The 17,665-nt window shown below is 35.0% G+C and overlaps 2 protein-coding genes across 3 annotated transcripts in view; one reads left to right on the forward strand and one right to left on the reverse strand.

The window, feature by feature from the left end:
- Positions 1-651: 651 nt before the first annotated feature.
- On the reverse strand, positions 652-13,147 carry LOC110381880 (uncharacterized). Of its 2 annotated transcripts, none has more exons than XM_049849780.2 (7): positions 12,929-13,147; positions 5,830-5,907; positions 4,731-4,801; positions 3,063-3,245; positions 1,611-1,823; positions 1,143-1,344; positions 652-832 (listed from the first exon to the last, which is right to left on the reverse strand). In XM_049849780.2, the coding sequence occupies exons 1-7, from the start codon at positions 12,951-12,953 to the stop codon at positions 747-749; spliced, it is 858 nt and encodes a 285-aa protein (XP_049705737.1). In that variant the 5' UTR covers positions 12,954-13,147; the 3' UTR covers positions 652-746. The 2 variants fall into 2 exon arrangements, with proteins under 2 accessions (XP_049705737.1, XP_049705738.1); XM_049849781.2 differs by lacking the exon at positions 12,929-13,147 and adding an exon at positions 6,434-6,580.
- Positions 13,148-15,775: 2,628 nt separating this feature from the next.
- Positions 15,776-17,665, forward strand: part of LOC110382982 (ankyrin-3) — a 140,902-nt gene continuing 139,012 nt past the window's right edge. Inside the window, exon 1 of the mRNA XM_064041688.1 lies at positions 15,776-16,073. Within this exon, the coding sequence (XP_063897758.1) occupies positions 15,978-16,073 (96 nt within the window). The 5' untranslated portion in view covers positions 15,776-15,977. The remainder of the gene's footprint in view (positions 16,074-17,665) is intronic.

Here is a 17,665-nt window from a genome sequence, read left to right on the forward strand (position 1 = left end):
GCGGGTGTATACAAGCTTGAATGTGATTGTGGTCTCTCTTACATTGGCCAAACTAAAAGAAGTATATGGACCCGCGTAAAAGAACACATCGCCGATGTCAAACACCGCAGACAGTCAGACAGTTCCAGACAGTCAGCAGTTTGTGAACACACACTAGACAAGGCCCAGCATTATATCAGATTTGATAAACCACAAGTCCTTGCAAAAGAAAACCGATTCCTACCTAGGATGATTCGCGAGGCTATTGAAATTAAAAAACATCCAAACAATAGAGAAGATGGCTTGTGCATACCACCTGCTTGGAATCCCATCATAGAAACTATTAAATCAAAATCCAAGCCTACAACTGCTCGACCTAAGGATACAGTGAGCTCGTTTTGCGTGAATCGGATTGTCAATAATAATTAACAAAATGTAGGGTAGCTGTTTGTAACTAATATATCAAGACGACCAACACCTTAGTCTGCCCGTGACCATGGATGCTGTAAAGGATCCGAAACGTCGGGATTAAATAATATAATATAACCGCGATAAAATCCGTAAAAGTATTAGTAGTTAGTATTTAAAAGAACGCGAATTATACCTGAAAACATCGTTTTTTCCAACCCAACCAACCAAGTCACCCAACAAAGTATCGAATAAAACAACAAATACTTTTTAAACGTTTAATAAAAAATGCATTTATTAGTTCTTAAGATAACATAATTGGCGTAAATTACATTAAAAGAAGCAAAATGTACACAAAACTACGGTATGTTGTTGAGTTGGCTGTTGACCACTTTACATCTGTCGGCTGCTGCGGCCACAGCACCAATGACTGCTGATCGGAAACCTGAGAAAAAGACAATATAATTACAATTCCAGAATTAAGAAAAACGTATGTGTCAATATGTCGCAATTCAATCCCGATTGTGTAAAATGTGTGTACAATTCGCGAACGTTGTTTTGCAGATAAAGTTTTACTATGACACTCGAAATAATCCAATTTGTATTGGGTCTAGCTGTCTAACTCTAAAATATAGTATGTATAGTAGGTACTTTAATGGCAATCAGGAAGTAGAGTTTGGTGTGTCGAAAAAAAATACCCAGCGGTGGCAAGTACATAAGAAGCAACGAAAACTGGTTTTCATCAAAGCCCTTACCGTTCTGTTCCAAATGATAAGTTCCATCAGCGGTAGAACCTGCAGGGCTGGTCACATTGTCCTTAAGCACAGCAGGATGTGTGCCAGTCTTCACCATGGCTGCAGAACCCAGGGTTGTCTGCGCAGCTAAACGGAGAGCCAAGTCGCGTGGCAAGCCACAGCGGACACCGCCGTCAGCTAGAGACTCGATCATCATGTAGATCTAAGAAGAGAAGAATTGTGTAAATCATTAGTTAGGTTTTAGTGAGTGAGAGCTTTAAAAGCATGATGACCGTGATAGCTATGTTTAGAAAGTTTTCAGTGCCTAAAGCGAGTGCTTTAAAGCAGTTCATGTAGTTTGTTCAAGACCTTGATGAAACAGTAACAAGAGTGAAATCAGCTACTGATTACCAATCAAATCTGGCCAATTCACAAGTCCAAAAGTTTGTTACAAAGCAGTATTCCTTAAGTCAAATAAATATAACTTACATAAGCCGGCCCGCTGCCACTCAAAGCAGTGACAGCATCCATCTGATACTCCGGCACCTCATCACAGGTGCCCACAGCTTGGAACAGCTGTGAGGTCAGCTTGGCATCTTCAGCAGTGGCGCGGGATCCACGGCTGAGGGCTGCAGCTCCATGCTGGACTAACGCTGGTGTGTTCGGCATCACTCGGATCACGCGAGCTTCTGCGGGTAACACCTGGAATTGAGAAGAACAATTTGGTAAAGTAAGAATTTTGGTGAACTTAATAACGAATATGAAATAGGACCAAGAATTGCTCCTTGAGGGAACCCTATTTTCAACTTGATAGCTGTTGCACCTTCTTTGGAAAAAACATAAGTATTCCATTATAAGTACGCATAAACGTTATTCAATGTAGCTGCATAACATAAAGCAGATTATAACGACAGGTGTCAGCATAAATCCACATGGCTTATACAGTCAAATGCTTTACCCGAGTCAAAGAACAGTAAGACGAGACGGTGTCCGTAAAAAAATGTCCTTTCTATTTTCTACCAAATGAAAATAATTAAAGTTTGTTGAATAGTATTTTATAAATCTTGTCTGAATACAACATCAATTTTGAGGAAATCTAATTAAGATAACCGATAGGGTAAAGCGAAATGACAAACTACGTCACAGTTCCTGTGTGACGTGAAATTGATGTCAATGATAGTCCAAACAAAATACAATAAACACGTATGTAGGTAAGTGTACATTTTTAAACCATAGGTCAACAACTTACATTATCCCAACAATAAAAACAGTGATAAGAGGTAATCCTTTTATAGTCCTACTAGTGTTGAGATCAAAGACTTTTAGGTGTTAAATCTCTTGAATAATTAAAAAAACCCATAACACAAAGATAAGACGCGAAATCCTTTGGTCATGCCTACGTCAAATTTTTTTTTCAAAACATAAACTTAGTATATGGGCTATATTTTTATCTTGATTGAAATTAACGAACGTATGTTTTAATCAGTATCGCTTACTTCAATTTTCAAGCCTATCAAGTTCTGAGGTATCAAAATAAATTCAATCAAAAACAACTTGTTTATGTTCAGTATTATCAACGCCTTATTTAAAGACTTTTACGATGACTATATCGATAATTTTCATATAGAGTTCTATATCGATGACTTATCAACAATCGATTGTCTGTCTTAATCTAGGTAATCTTATTGAAGAACAGCTGATTAAGAGACAACGATTGCATTGATAAGTAGACAACGCATACACATAGTGGAGTTATGTTCATGTTTGACAAGAAAGTATGCATGACCATGCATAAGAATCCCAAAACAGAGATAGCCAACTATTTTAGGCAGCTTAAAGTAGCCGTTTGCTTGACATAGGATTCAAAAATTCTTTCATAAAACTCTTGCATCTACATTTCTATAACAATTTAGAAACAGCTATTACAAGACCTGTAATTACCTTTTCAATAGCAGCAGTAGTAATACCCATGGCCACTGATATAAACAGCTTGTTCTTGGAAGCTGGGAGCTCCTTCACTTCCTTCAGGACTGGTACCACTACATCAGGCTTGACTGACACTATCACTACTTCAGATCTCTCCACCACTGGTTTGTTCTCGAACACCGCTGTGGCTCCGAGTTTCTGGAAATTCAAAATTGGATTTGCTTAGGGAATTGTTTTTTAGATTTGATTTCCTTTAAACGTTCATTTTCAGCTTCGCAATCTACATCATTACATTTTATTCCTATATGTATCTCATTTGTATCTCATAAATAATGTGAAATTCAGTCCCTCTGAGAAGTTGACATAAATCAATCGATCAGCCTCTGATTTTTAATAAGTTGTCATGAATATCGCTACCATGAGCATAGAAAGTTCATCTTTTGCATTGACACAAACTTAGACGTCATTTTCCTACTCTGCATCAAATAAATTAGTTACATGGAGTAACAATGGAAATCCAGTTAAATAACGATCTATTGAACATTTACTACGAGTTAAAGTTAAACAATATTGTACTAAAACGTCGTAATATTTTATCTTCTACATAGAAACATCTACGTATCGTGAGACGTAATTTCTTATCTACGTAATAACATACAAAGTCAAGGCGACAACTCTGAATGGGATTCGATTTAAATTGTTTTCTTAATGATTGTATTTTATTTAATGTGTCCGTTCCGACTATGCAGAGGAGAATTGATTTTCTGAAATAAGTAATTTACTTTTAAATTCTTGAGTAAATCTACTGGTACAAAAAAATATTTTCTTACAATATTTTCTTCTCCCCTTACTCATATTTATTTGGTTTTCACAATATTTTGAAATGCGTTACAATGGCTTACAGATTTTAGAGTAATCATGGACTCTGCGCAGTCCTATAAATATTTTATTGGATTTCTGATGATATCGAAGTAAAAGCAGAAATCAATGTTACACAAACACTTAGAGGATCCATACTATCACGTATGTCGAGAGTTAAGCAAGGTTAGTGAAGCTTAGTTGCATCCTACTAAAGAGCATTTACATACTCTAGTATCTAGGTGAAGTGCTTGATTAGATAGTTCTTTGATTAATGATAGATATATAGCATAATGTACAAATCTCTATTCATGGCAAATCAAGTGCATAGCTGCGTTTGGTGTGTACCTATAGATGCATGTAAGATGTCTATTGTCTACATTCTGAATCTAGGGCCATCGCTGAATAATGAATCGATTAATTCAAGAGTACCTATCTCTGTTTTTCTAAATATTCTGATCAACACAAATTTCCAGGGGTTAGGTACCTAATAACTTGCGGTTTGCAAAATCGCCAGAATCAGTTCAAAATTGACATCAATAAGTCAGTACCTATTTCAAATGTTATCCTTATTTTATTTAGGTTACATAAATCGACAGTTCAAAACAAATGAGACATTCTAAATCAGGCTAGGTATTTCTTTGTTGAATGTTTGCGGTTTTTCCTGAAAAAGTCCGGTAAAATAATAGCATCTGATGACTTATAATGATTGATGATACATACATACATACATTACCTCAAGATGACAATGAAGGAAAAAGTGTTGTTTTTTCATAGTAATAATGAAATTGTAAATATAATGTATTGCCAAAACAATGGGTTTACCTTGAATGCCTCAGCGCTAACCACGTCTGCGGGATGAACGCTCGCTGTGATCTCATCGGGTTTTGCCAAACCTGAAAATATTAGGGTAAAATATATAATGTTGTATTCAAATAACAAGATTTGTTACACCTCTAACATTTAATGTAAATCTGAATAAAACTAGGAGGAAGATTTACCACTCTCTCAACTCATGGAAGACATATTTTGCATTTTTGCTGGGTTAAAAGTGCAGTCTTTTCTTACTTCCTACCTTACCTATGTATTCCTGTATATACCTACTACCTCTTATACTTTCTTATACATATTCTGCCTTATGTACCCTAATACCTGAATTTTTAATGAACTGTCATTGAGGATGGATGCGTACACAATTTTTGAGAGCTGGATCAACAAGTAGTTAGATTATGAAGGCAAATATAATTTAGTTTCTGCTTAAAATAGTTTTTATCTCCTTAAGAATAGACAATATTGCGTCACATCTGTACAAGTGTTGTGAAATATCGTTTTAATTTAAGAGTAAACAATGATAAAGATTAGAGGCTGGAAATATACCTACTGAACTAAAAGTTAACGTAATAATGTCAAGTTTCTGATGTCAATGCCCAGTTAATTAATTGTGTAATTGAGATGGTTTATTAGTTACGTTCAGTTCAAACAGTAGGTAATTCAATTTGATCATGAATTAAGTTCGAAAGAAAGTTAGGTATTGCAAGAAAAAAATACCTATTCGAGGATAACATGGCTAGCTGATCGCCTTATCATGTTCCAATTATTTTGGTGTCGGTGTCCCTTATATGTTTTAGCCTTCCATTCTTCTCTGTCACTCAGGCCATACTAACATTCGTTTACTTTCTTCTTATTCATGTCATCTTTTAGACGGTACATCCATCTCTACTTTGACCTTCACTCCAGTCCACATTCATACTTAAAACGAAATGACAGCGGAATTCTAAGATGTGTGTAGTTATGATCAAACCTAATATCAGTCTGATTGGAGAATTTTGAAAGTAAAATGAGAATTAAATTTCAAAGGACATAACAAGAGGCAGAACTCTCGGTGAACATTATATAAACTATATAGACAATAGACAACATTTACCAGCTGAGATAAAGCCGTTGGCCAAAGCGAAGGCCAGCCTGCCTCCGCCAATAAAGCCGATCTTCATGACTTCGCTTACTGAAACAATCAGAAATATTTAGTTAGGTATGTGTTGGCGATAATTTTTGGATAAAAACATCCGAATTGAAAACCTTCTTCTTTTTGGGAAGGTTTTGGTTTAAAAAAAGTGATGTTTGAATGGTAATATTTTGATATGCTATAGGACGAGAAATTGGCTATTTTTCAAGAAGAAGAAAACCGAGTTTCTATTGAAATACATATATATGCCTCATGAAAGACTCATGATAAGTACCCTTTTCTCTCTCGTACTAATCTCCAGTGATCGAAATGGAAAGTAAATCATCTCTTTTGTGATCGCGCAACTTTAATTTCACGATTATAATGTTTTCATTATTTTGGAATTTAATATCAAAATAAGTGACCCGTAAAAACAATGAATGGATAATCTTGCAAAATATCAACAGATCTTATTTTAAGCGGTAAAAGAATGAATGAAACGACAAAAATAATGGTAAAATCCGTCAAAGTCAAAAACGAGATATGGGGCTAAAAATATAGTTTAGGTAAGTATTACGAAACTCACATTCTTTGACGTGAAAATTGGCAAATTTTCTATCGTCCGTCGCGTGCGTGAGATGCGGAGCACAGATGCCGACTGAACGAAGTTGAGCCAAGGGTTAGGCGTTATCAGTCTGTCTATAGTCTTATCGACACAGACATAGATCGATATTATATGGAAACTGAACTCTGTTGTTGTAATCTTTGTTAAGTAATTCATCTTAATGTGTTAAAATAATTAGTTAACTTTTTGGTAATTCATTTTAATAAATACCTCATGGAAGTCATTTTTAGGGTTCCGTACCTCGAAAGGAAAAAACGGAACCCTTATAGGATCACTTTGTTGTCCGTCTGTCTGTCTGTCTGTCTGTCTGTCTGTCTGTCTGTCTGTCTGTCTGTCTGTCTGTCTGTCAAGACCCTTTATCTTAAGAACGCGTGGACGTATCAAGCTGAAATTCACATTAAATACTCGGGTCTATTGCCCCTTTAAGCTGTAAAAATATCAAACTTCTAAACCAAGCCAATCAAAAGATACAACCGATTATGTCGATATTTTCAACAAATTTTCGACACTCGCAAAGGAATCAAAACCTACAGGGTACTTCCCGTAAACTCAGAATCTTGAAATTTCATATAATGCAAATATAGGAAAAATTGCGAAAATCTCATTTTTTTAGTTATATAACATAATAAAAGTATTTTAATAAAATGAAACTTACTACCTTATTTCTCACGAACGAATAAAGGTACCAAATTGAAATTTATACCAAATACCTAGGTCTATTGTCCCTTTAAGCAATGAAAAAATCAAACTTCTAAGTTAAAGCGATCAAAAGATACAGTAGTTTTACCGACACCTTAGACGAATTTCCGTCACACGCAGGGGAATCAAAACCTACAAGGTACTTCCCGTGAACTCAGAATCTTAAAGTTCGGCACGAAGCAACGTTATATAGTACAGATAAAAGAAAAATTGCGAAAATTATAAATTTGAAGTTACATAAATAGTAAAATATTATTTTTGCTTACATGACATAAAATATTTTTTTAATAATTATAAACTTACTACCTACCCTTTTTCACATGAACGCGTAGAGATATTAAAGTTTTGAATAAAAAGTGAAATTCATATCAAACACTTCTTAAATATAATTGCCTCTGAACTGTGAAAAATTTTAAATCATTCAAAGGTCATTGGGCACCTTAATATGGAAACCATACCCACGGCGGATATAAACGAAATGTAGCACAGTATAATGATAAAGGCTCTGATTTACTATGGCATTAGTGGCATCAATGTGAACCATGGGAATCTAGAGAAAATCAGGTGTAAACATCAAATATTTTCCTCATTTCAATGGGGAATTTAAACGACCACGTTTGACGGATTTGAAAAATCATTTCTTTGTAGTGAAAGAGTATACTCACCGTTTATTTCCATTGTCATCAGGTCAGGATCTGATGATGGAAATCCTGAGAAATCGAGGGCAACTATCAGAAATTGTAGGCATGCATAGGATTAAAACTTGATTCTCAGATATACATCTCTGGTCTGGTGTCTGGCCGTCTGGTGATACTATCAAACAGTGAAGGTTTAGAGCTTACCTGATGATGGAGACGTGAGAAAGTCGAGAGAACTCCTTAACGGTATGTTTTAGTTACGTCGTGTTTGGGCTTATATTATTCGTATTGACGAGAACTTTTCACAGAAGTTAAAAATAAAAACTTTTTACAAAAAAAAACAACTTCTAAAAACAACAAGAAAACTGTTTATATGCATCGGTCTAGATCTCGGTGGTTAAATAAATATTGATGCATCCTCTAGACACCGAATTCTAGACCGATGCACCTAACATCTTTTTCATTTCTTTCTTGCTTTTGTTTTCTTGTTGCTTTTTTATATGTTTGAAGTTGGATTTGTTCGTAAAATGCTACAAAATAAAATAAAGCCGACTTTATAAAACAAAGAAAGGGACAGAATTACACTTTTGTCAAGGCTCTAGAAACGTAAAGCCAGCAGACCCGAATCCTACTCTCTAGAAGTCGTTGTTACAATTCGACAGCTACAAGTCGTCAGACAGAAACTGGGGCTCGTTAGGTGATTAATACCTTCAAAAATAAAAGATCTCATTCCTGCAATGACTGATTTAACCCAAGTTAGTAGTGAATTCTCATCACCTAAAATAAAATAAGCTCCAACACAAGGTTACGTTATAAATTGTAAGGGAGTTCCCATAACTATATCTGATCTTTGCTATCGATCCCACAATGGCAGTCAAACCTATCTATGTGGAAAGTCTTCGCCAATACTATTAAAATAAGCCCAAACAGGTGGTAGGTGCAACATACCGTTCAGGAGTTCCCTCGACTCTCTGTAGTCCCCATAATCAAATCAGCTCAAAACCTTCACTGTTTACCAGTACCCTCAAAAATACACTCACATGACTACATTATGACTCGATGCGTGCCTACAATATTCAAGAGTTGCCCTCGATTTCTCAGGGTTTCCAGATCCTCATCAGATCCTGGTCATCCGAATTGGCATCTTCCTTCTTTATGAAAAGTCTTAAACAATAAAAACTAACATTGCAACCTGTTCAATCCTCTGAAACTGCTTGTCTTTTATATTTTTGAAACGATCCTGGACTTTTGTCTCCATGGAATTTTAATAAAATATTTATATTCACAAAAACGTCATACCATTCTCCATGATTTAAAACTACTTTGATTCATGTCCGCCACTTTTTACAAAGCGGGTCAGATATGCCCAATGACCTTTAAGACATAATTATTATGTCTTCTGACATAGGTATTCTGAATGATGACTATAAAATGTTGTATATATAACTTTAATAAAATAACTTTTACAAGGTACTGGCCTACTATTTTAGTTATATTATAAAATAAAAAATATTAACTATTTTGACTCTCACGAAATTACCATAACTATGATTCTAAACTGAACGGTTGGCGCGAGACTCACTTTTTATCTATACAGGATTTGTACGGAACCCTCGGTGCGCGAGTCCGACTCGCACTTGGCCGGTTTATTCTCAATGAGATCGTTAAAACGAAGAGTGCAAGTTTTATATAGGTACATCAGTGAAATCTTGAAAAGCAATAGAGTTGGATCACGTTGCTATGCCGTTACATTAAGGTAATCCAAAAAGAGAGACATCTTCCAGAATTTTGAGAATTTTTGAAGTTAAAACAAATAATTATTTTTATCATAATACGTGTATAAAGTCTGAAAATTGTTGTCAAACTTCCCGACTAGTCATAACGACTGCCAAATATGTAGATAGGTAGGTTCAAATGACATCCGGGAGAGTTTTATGAGCTTTGAGACTTTGGCATAGATAATGGATGCATGAATAACCGTTTTGTTTACAACTTTCTTGGGTTCAAAATATAATCAAGTATATATGCAAACCCTCGACGCTCAATCCTTCTCCGTGAAAGAGGAGGCCTGTGCCCAGCAGTGGGATTATAAAAAAGGCTGTGACAGTAATAACAATCTATACAAAGAAATTTTCCCCACTTAAAAGATGTTAGAAAAACAATCATTTAGCGCCTAACCAATAATATTGCATCGATTGTATTCGAAGGTTATTTATCAATGAGTTCTTTTAAAAACATAACATATAAATACCTACATACAAAAGTTAACTATCAATTGAACCCATTTACTGCTTGTTTTCGTCTCGATGCATTCATCAATGTAAGAAATTGATAAATTATAGAGATACCTACCAATTGAAAAACTAATGTGTGTCTAAAGATCGTAACCACAGGAAATACGTAATATGAAATCTGGTTATTTTTTCAGCAATATCGTAAGTAGGTAGTAAGTTTGCTTAGCTCCTTAAGGAACATAAAACTCATTGAAAAACGAGTACCTACCTAGGTACTATTCTTAAACCTGTACCGAAAGACGTATGTAAATAAAGAATCCAAAGAATTCTGTCTTCTAGAGATACATTATCGAGATACCTATCACTATGCGTTTTACAAGCGGCTGTGGATAAGCTGCATAGGTACAGCAGGCTGACGTAAGAAGCCTATGGAGCCGTTTTGAAAAAGGCGCGCGGTCGCGCCCTACATTTCCATACTTTTTCAGCTGCTTACGGCTGATTGCATTAAAGTTATGGCTCTATAAACTTCTACCGTACAAAACCATGAAACTTTTACACCTATAACCTACACATAAATGCGGTATTGTGCTACAAACAACAAACAAAGCTGCACTAATGACTACCATCTATTGGTTCAATTAGCCGGCCAGCATTCAGCCTTGTGTCTAGTTTACCATGCGACTGGCTAAACGGCAGCAAACGACTTATTTGTTGTATGCACTTTATGCAATAAGTATTGACGTCAGATGCAATGGGCGGGTGGTAATAATGTGGTCGTTTAGTGAGTATGGAAATTGAGATTTATGTCATGTTATAGAAGTTGAAAACTAGTAATCTATTGTATCTGTAGATAGGCTACTTTTCATCTGGGTGTGCGAAGCAGTTCCCAAGGGATGCTGGTCAAAACTGGCAAAATCTACTTAGATATAAAACAAAGTTTTCGGCCGTGTCTGTCTGTTCGTTATAATCTCAAGAAATACTGCATGCATATTCGTGAGGCTTTCACCATCGTGAAAAAGGTACCTACAGTGAAAAATTACGATACGAAACTGCTAATAATGTATTCAGGGACCTGTTATTCGCTAGTCAAGTGACTTATTTTGTAACAATTTTTACCCGCCAATAAAACAAACATTTTGTAACAATTTTTATTCTTCAGCAATTATGCAACTTGAATTATTGCAAGATTGAACTAAATGCGTGATAAATACTCAGATTTATAATTGCCCTACCTTGGCTGAAAACAAAAGAAGCGTCCGTTGGTCCAGATTCAAATTATCAAGGTCTGAGTTTTTCAACTGAGTTTTTCACCGTGTAACAAGAACCGAAACATAGATTTTATTTGGATGTATTTAGGTACCACTTACATGTATGGGGGATCGTCCCATCGGGTTATGAGAGTGATGGAATAGGGAGTGCACCTGTGTCTGCGCAAATGCTCGTGCACTACAATATGTCCTACGCAGCTGGCTGATCTCCTAAAATGAGAACAGCCGCCGTGGCCGAAATCGGCCGTGGACGCCATTAACATGTATGGTTGGTTTTAAAACATTATGCTACATTAATTGGTTTATCTTTTTATAAAATAGAAATCGGACATAATTTTAGCTGCTATGCTATTTAGGGATCGGTGGCTTTGGCTTCCCTAAAGTGGAAGAATTTTTCAAAAAGGTTCTGTAGTTTCAGGGGCTTTAGGGAACGAACAAAACAAACATTTTGAAGTAAAGAAGACATTACTGTAGTGGCTGACTGATCCGTCATCAATGGACGTCTGAAATTGGTTTAACTTTAAAATCTAGAAGCATGAACAAACAAAAAAAATATTTCGGAAGAAAATTCCGACATTCCTAAAGGCACAGGTACAGTTGTTTGTCTTTACATACCGGAATGTTACCTATCTTCTAAGCCAGGAATGATAGTGTTATTTATACAAGCAGCTACTTGTCTCTTTAATAAATAATGATTTTGTCGTATCTCGCCGCCGTTGGACCTTGATCGTTGATACTCGTCATTAAATGTTGTCTACTGTATCTAGGGTTTACAAGTCTCTATAAGGGAAATACGAATATAAAGTAAAAGCAATATAAGGAATAGTATTTTGGAAAAGAGTAGAGTTTGAATTAAAGTTATTCAAAGTTCTGTGCTGAATTTTTTTAGGTTTATTTAAACTCCGCAAATGAGCTGTTATAAAAATTACAAAGAAATTCACGAGTGAATTAGGTACAGAACGGCATCTGCAAACTGTATTCCAGAGCAAACAACTTCCCGTATCCGGATACGATAAGTAAACCTTTGTCACCAAACAGTGGAATACTTTTCAAATCGGTTCAGAAGTTGGTAAAACAAACATTTTCTCTCTCTATTCACTGGGTAGGAGTAGTACCTAAGGTTGGAAGCCCTAACGACACTGTCATAATAAGCAGTACCTACCTATGTACTTTAAATAGATGCATCGTATCGATTTACATAACTTATTTATTATGTATTAGATTGTGGTAAACAAGAGATCTTTGTTTAGCTTTCCATTAGTATTTTTATTGTAGTTTATGGGATTCACAGATTTCCCTCATACAAACAATTAAAGTTTTACCATGAGCTTTTGACAGGTAGCCTACTATGGGAAAGTTTCATGTCACTTCAGAATTATGCAGTTGCTGAAATGCCTTGAGAAATTAATACCTGCCCCATAAAAAGGCAAGTATTTTGCGGATATTAACTTTTAATTAGATTGTTCTGATTGCCATGAAAATTAATATTTTGACGCTCTTTTGAAATAGGTAGTTTTCAAGAAACACTCATTTGGTCACTCAGAATGAGGTCCCGATTTTTTTTTATATAAAATACGTATAAATGCGAAGTAACGTAATTAAATAAAAAATACTTACATTTAATCATATTATTAGCAATCATGATTGAAAAACAATAAAAATACTGATACACACACTGAAAGCTCTCTCACTACTGACAGTCACAAAACTAAATACTAATGAACCATTCTACTAATGAATTTACTATTTAAAGTAAAAATAATAATTATTATTGTGTATAGGAGCTAAATGATGGCGCGTGCAATAGTTACTAACGCATACGCATAGGAGTCGAGACTGATAGCTGGTACGGACAGGGTAAATATCGTTCGAGGATAAATAAATTTATATACTTAGGTAGTTATTAGTTTATGTCATTGGTTAATTTAGTTGTTTTGTTTGGATGTCCCGATTTTCCTGGATATGTATGTCACGTAGTTTGAAGAGGCGTTATGAAGAAGCTACTTAGCTATGTTTCTTTTGACAACTGCACAAGGTTTTTTAATCCCTGACGCAAAAACGACGGGGTGTTATAAATTTGACGTACCTATCTCTTTGTTTGTTTTGTGAAAATGAAGCCTGTAAAAACAAAGGAATGTAGGCATTTTTACCGTTATTTTCAGATAAAAATCTAGGCCTAGGAATCTGTTTTGAAGAGAGCTATAGATAAGTATTTTGGAAAACCTGAAAATCTTTTCAGAGGCAGGAATGAACATTTGCGGATCATACGGAGGCTAGGCGTACCTAATTAAATTATAATTTTAAAATAATTACTTATTACGATATAATGTAAATAATGGAAGGCAATACTATTTCAAGTTGTTACTTTTGATGGTACTAAGTATATGTAAATCAGAGCTCATTACAAAGAAAGCTAAACGAGCCCATTTCTGCCAATCATTCCCTTACCTACATCATTAAATAATTAGTCAAAACAAACTAATGATTGTTTTTCAGTCCGTACATTACTGATAGTGTTATCTCGTATCTGTCCGGTGTCCTAACGCTGACCTTATCAGTCGGATACCGGCTATACGCTGGACTTTCACCTGTAATATAACAGTTTGTTTATTGTTTTATTTGTTTTTAGTTATTTTGGGTCAATCATAATTGTTTTGACAGTTTTTTTCCGTTCCCTTACAACGCACAGATTCAATACGAAATGGGTAGTCAGTAGGTATAAGGTTTGTATAACAAGACGTAAACCGCATGTGTGACAAAGTGTGACAAAAGTATGAATGTGGATGGAGAGTCAGAAGTAGACTAAGGGAAAAATGCATTGATTGCCTGAAAGATGACATGAATTACAAGGGACTGGAAGTTATTCTTATGACGAGTGACAGAGCTAGAAAAATAGAAGTGGGAAATTTATTGCGACATTTATTGGGAACTGAACTGGTCAGCAAGAAGTTAAAACCAATTGAGAGAATGGCTCATTCTTTTCTCAGCTACTTGTGAAAATATTTTAACCTTTTTAGTCGACTACCCTTATGAACTCTACTAAATATGTACCTACTCCCTCCCTTACGATCCGATTGTTATACATAAGTACCTATATCGGTTAGATGTGGCCCGTAGTATTTTTTAAACAGCTGTAAATATTTCTCTTAACGCATGAATAAAAGAAGAGCAAGCACAAGTGATGAGGCAGCTACTGCTACTAAATATATAGAGAATTTCTCCTTCTCAGATATTTGAAATCGATTCTTTGTCATGACCATCCATCATCAGATAAAGAGACACTTCAAAAGCTCTACATTTTAGTAGTCACCTAACTAAGATTTATTTCAACCAAAAAATTAAAATCATGTCTAAACAGAAGGAGACCTCCTCTTTTTAATTAGGTAAATAATAATGAAGATGAATGTCTAATTCAGTCACGTGCCAGTAATGTTTATAAAGAAGAGCTACCTGCAAATTAATGTTGACTCAAACGTTAAGTAAATGGCTCTTATATTAAATCCTTCATACAACAACACTGATAGTGTCTATGTTAAAAGCATTATTATCTTAATTTATTGACACAGTTAAAATTAGCCCTGACTGAGGTATATTCGGTTTTCATTATGAAATAAATTGTGGGCATAAACTGACTAGGTAAATGTGCAACAGAACTACGTTTTTATATAGATCTTAGTAAACTTTAATGTAGGGATTCACGATTAAGGTAATTTGGGGATTTCATAAAATGATGTAAGTACCGAATGTAATGTAATAACTTAATAGAAGTAAACGTAATTTACCGTAATGCAGCTTTCTGAATTTAGCGCTCTATATTTTTGAGCATAACGCCATCTTGTGGTTGAACACTGAACAACACATAATTACAACTTCAACATGTGGTTCTAGATGGCGGCACCGTTGGTTTTTCTTTCATAGAACGAACATTAGTTTATGTTTTTCAAACTTTATTTTCAATTATTTAATTACCACTGCGTATGTAATATTATTAAATGATTTCTACAAAAATTCAAAACCATGAATGAAAACTTTGTCCATGGTCGTCTTGTCTTTGTCTATGGATGCACGGTGTAGCGGGAAATTCGATTCGTTCGTAATTATGGCATAATGAAACAGCATGGTCATCATGAGGTAAATAAAATATTGTTTTAAAAATAAATCTGTGAATAGAGTAGCGTTAAAATTGTCTACTCTTTTTAATTAACATCAACTCCGGACAATTATTCTGAATTTTTCTAAACATTGTCCAATTATTTATTTCAAAGATTTTATACAATGAAATAAACTCGAAACTCGACTCTACATAAACATCAAACACCGTTCACATTTCACAGTTGTTGGATTGTTTTTTCATAGTTCCGAATTCCGAAATACGAGTTCCTTTATCCCAGTCTCCCGGTCCCAGGATCGGTCAAATGTGCCGGTTGGTCGCCTCCCCGGCTTTACGATTGGTGCGCTCTCTCTCTCCCGTAGCGAATCCGTTTGATTTTTCATTCGCGCTCAATGCGTCCGCTACTGCGACGCGTTCTGGGTTGTGCTTGTGACAGCCCGTTGTCTATGGGAGTGATTGCTCGTATTGAATTTGTGACAAAATATTACATGTACAGTGAATTACGGGAAATTATTACATTTCTCGCATGACAGTGAATAAAATAAGCGTTTGAATATGGCGCTGGAGGGTGTGAAAAGTGAAAAAAGTGAGGAAAACAACGGCAACGTACCTGACAGCAAGGCGAACGGGATCGACAACAAAAGTAAACAGGTACCGATATGACTTTTTAATTTATTTTTTTCGCTGCGATATTTCGTGTTCCTAAGCCGCAGAAAATCGGTATAAACTCTTCAAAATGCGGCGAGTTTGTTAGTAATTTTTAAAAGCATCAATCTAGTCCGCATTAAATAATAATACCGGTTAATCGGGGCAGTGCAGAAGCAGGGGTGTTTTCGCGCATCACATGTAACCGGGGTACCCTGGATAGGTGGCCAGTGAACGGGGATATGACCTATTTCAGGCGTAACGTAACTATGCGGAGTTTTTCTGGGTTACTGGCGATTTTCGGGCAAATTATGATGTCATTGGGTGCACCTAAATATATTTCCGAGTCCGGTTATAGAGTCTATGGACGTAATAACTTGTTTTATTTTTAGATGGCGCTAAGGAATTCCTTGTTACTCTTACCTAATAAATATGTTATTGATACTATTTTGTTGCGTTTAGTTATGTTTATTCTTCAATTGTTCACATATCAATGTAGAGTTTCTCATTGATAAATATCAACTAATTCCTATTGAGTTGTTTGGCCTTGAATTTTTAATATTCTACTTGAGGGATCAAGGCTGCTGATGGCTTTTTAACTAGTTTTATTGATAGTTGTAAACAATCTAATAAGGAACTTGCTATAGACAAAATTCCTATTGTGTTCTTTGAGGAAGGACAATATATTTTTGTCACAGACAATTTTTTATCCAAGTATATTCTAGCAAAGATTTTCCTTAAAGCCTTTTTTGTAATATCCATACAGAAAAAAACATTTTAAAATCTCAGATTGTTCATCAATTTATAGTTCATAGAGCCTATTAAAACCTATGTGGGTGTTCTAATCATAGACAATAGTATTTCCCACTATGGCTGGCACATTAAAATGACAATTTCTGAAGCATGTGCTAAAAAGGCCACTCTAATTGACCCAGTCTAGCGACCCAATTACTGTGGTCAAACTCTATGATGTCAAATTGTCATCACCCATTCAGTATTCCCAGTTTCTTGTAATAAACAGCTTGTTTTTTTATCATTGACAAATATTTTTTATATGAAAATAATGCAAAAAAAAAAATGTTCATATAGGTATTATGCAAATAAAAAAAAAATCACAAGTAGTTTTGACAATTGGCCCCAAACTAGGCATATTTGTACCTTGAGATGTTATGTTTTAGTATGTCTAATTTAGAACTAAAAATTGCTGGTCTTAGTTTAGTGCTCATAATCTTCACTGACACAAGAGCTAACATTGTTATGATTTTTTGGAAGTAATTGACAAACATTCACCAAACAAAATTTCAAATATCAGGAACCCATCTTCTCACTGTTGATAAGAATTTTTTATAACATCAGCATTAAAAACAAAAATATTGCCAAAGAACTTTCTGACTCAAAATCACACGTGAAAATAGAACATCAAAAATTATAATTCAAAATAGCACTGAAAAATTAAAATTGTCTCATAGTTATATACAGATAATGTCTCATACCTATAGGACTCACTACTAACTAGTAAATATATAATAAATATACAAAAAGCAATAATGAGCATATTTGATGAGCATCATGACATCACCAAAAAAAGTTTCTGACCT

The sequence above is a fragment of the Helicoverpa armigera genome, chromosome 26, assembly GCF_030705265.1.
Source record: "Helicoverpa armigera isolate CAAS_96S chromosome 26, ASM3070526v1, whole genome shotgun sequence".
Classification (NCBI taxonomy): domain Eukaryota; kingdom Metazoa; phylum Arthropoda; class Insecta; order Lepidoptera; family Noctuidae; genus Helicoverpa; species Helicoverpa armigera.

What these genes read in the sequence shown, in the direction of transcription:
- LOC110381880 (XM_049849780.2), bottom strand. Translation starts at nt 12,953, where the DNA reads ATGATTGCTAATAATATGATTAAAT. An exon ending in GTGGCAGCGGGCCGGCTTAT is followed by an intron (nt 1,345 to 1,610) that starts GTAAGTTATATT and finishes TTCTCTTCTTAG; the next exon opens with ATCTACATGATGATCGAGTC. An exon ending in TTATCATTTGGAACAGAACG is followed by an intron (nt 833 to 1,142) that starts GTAAGGGCTTTG and finishes TCTTTTTCTCAG; the next exon opens with GTTTCCGATCAGCAGTCATT.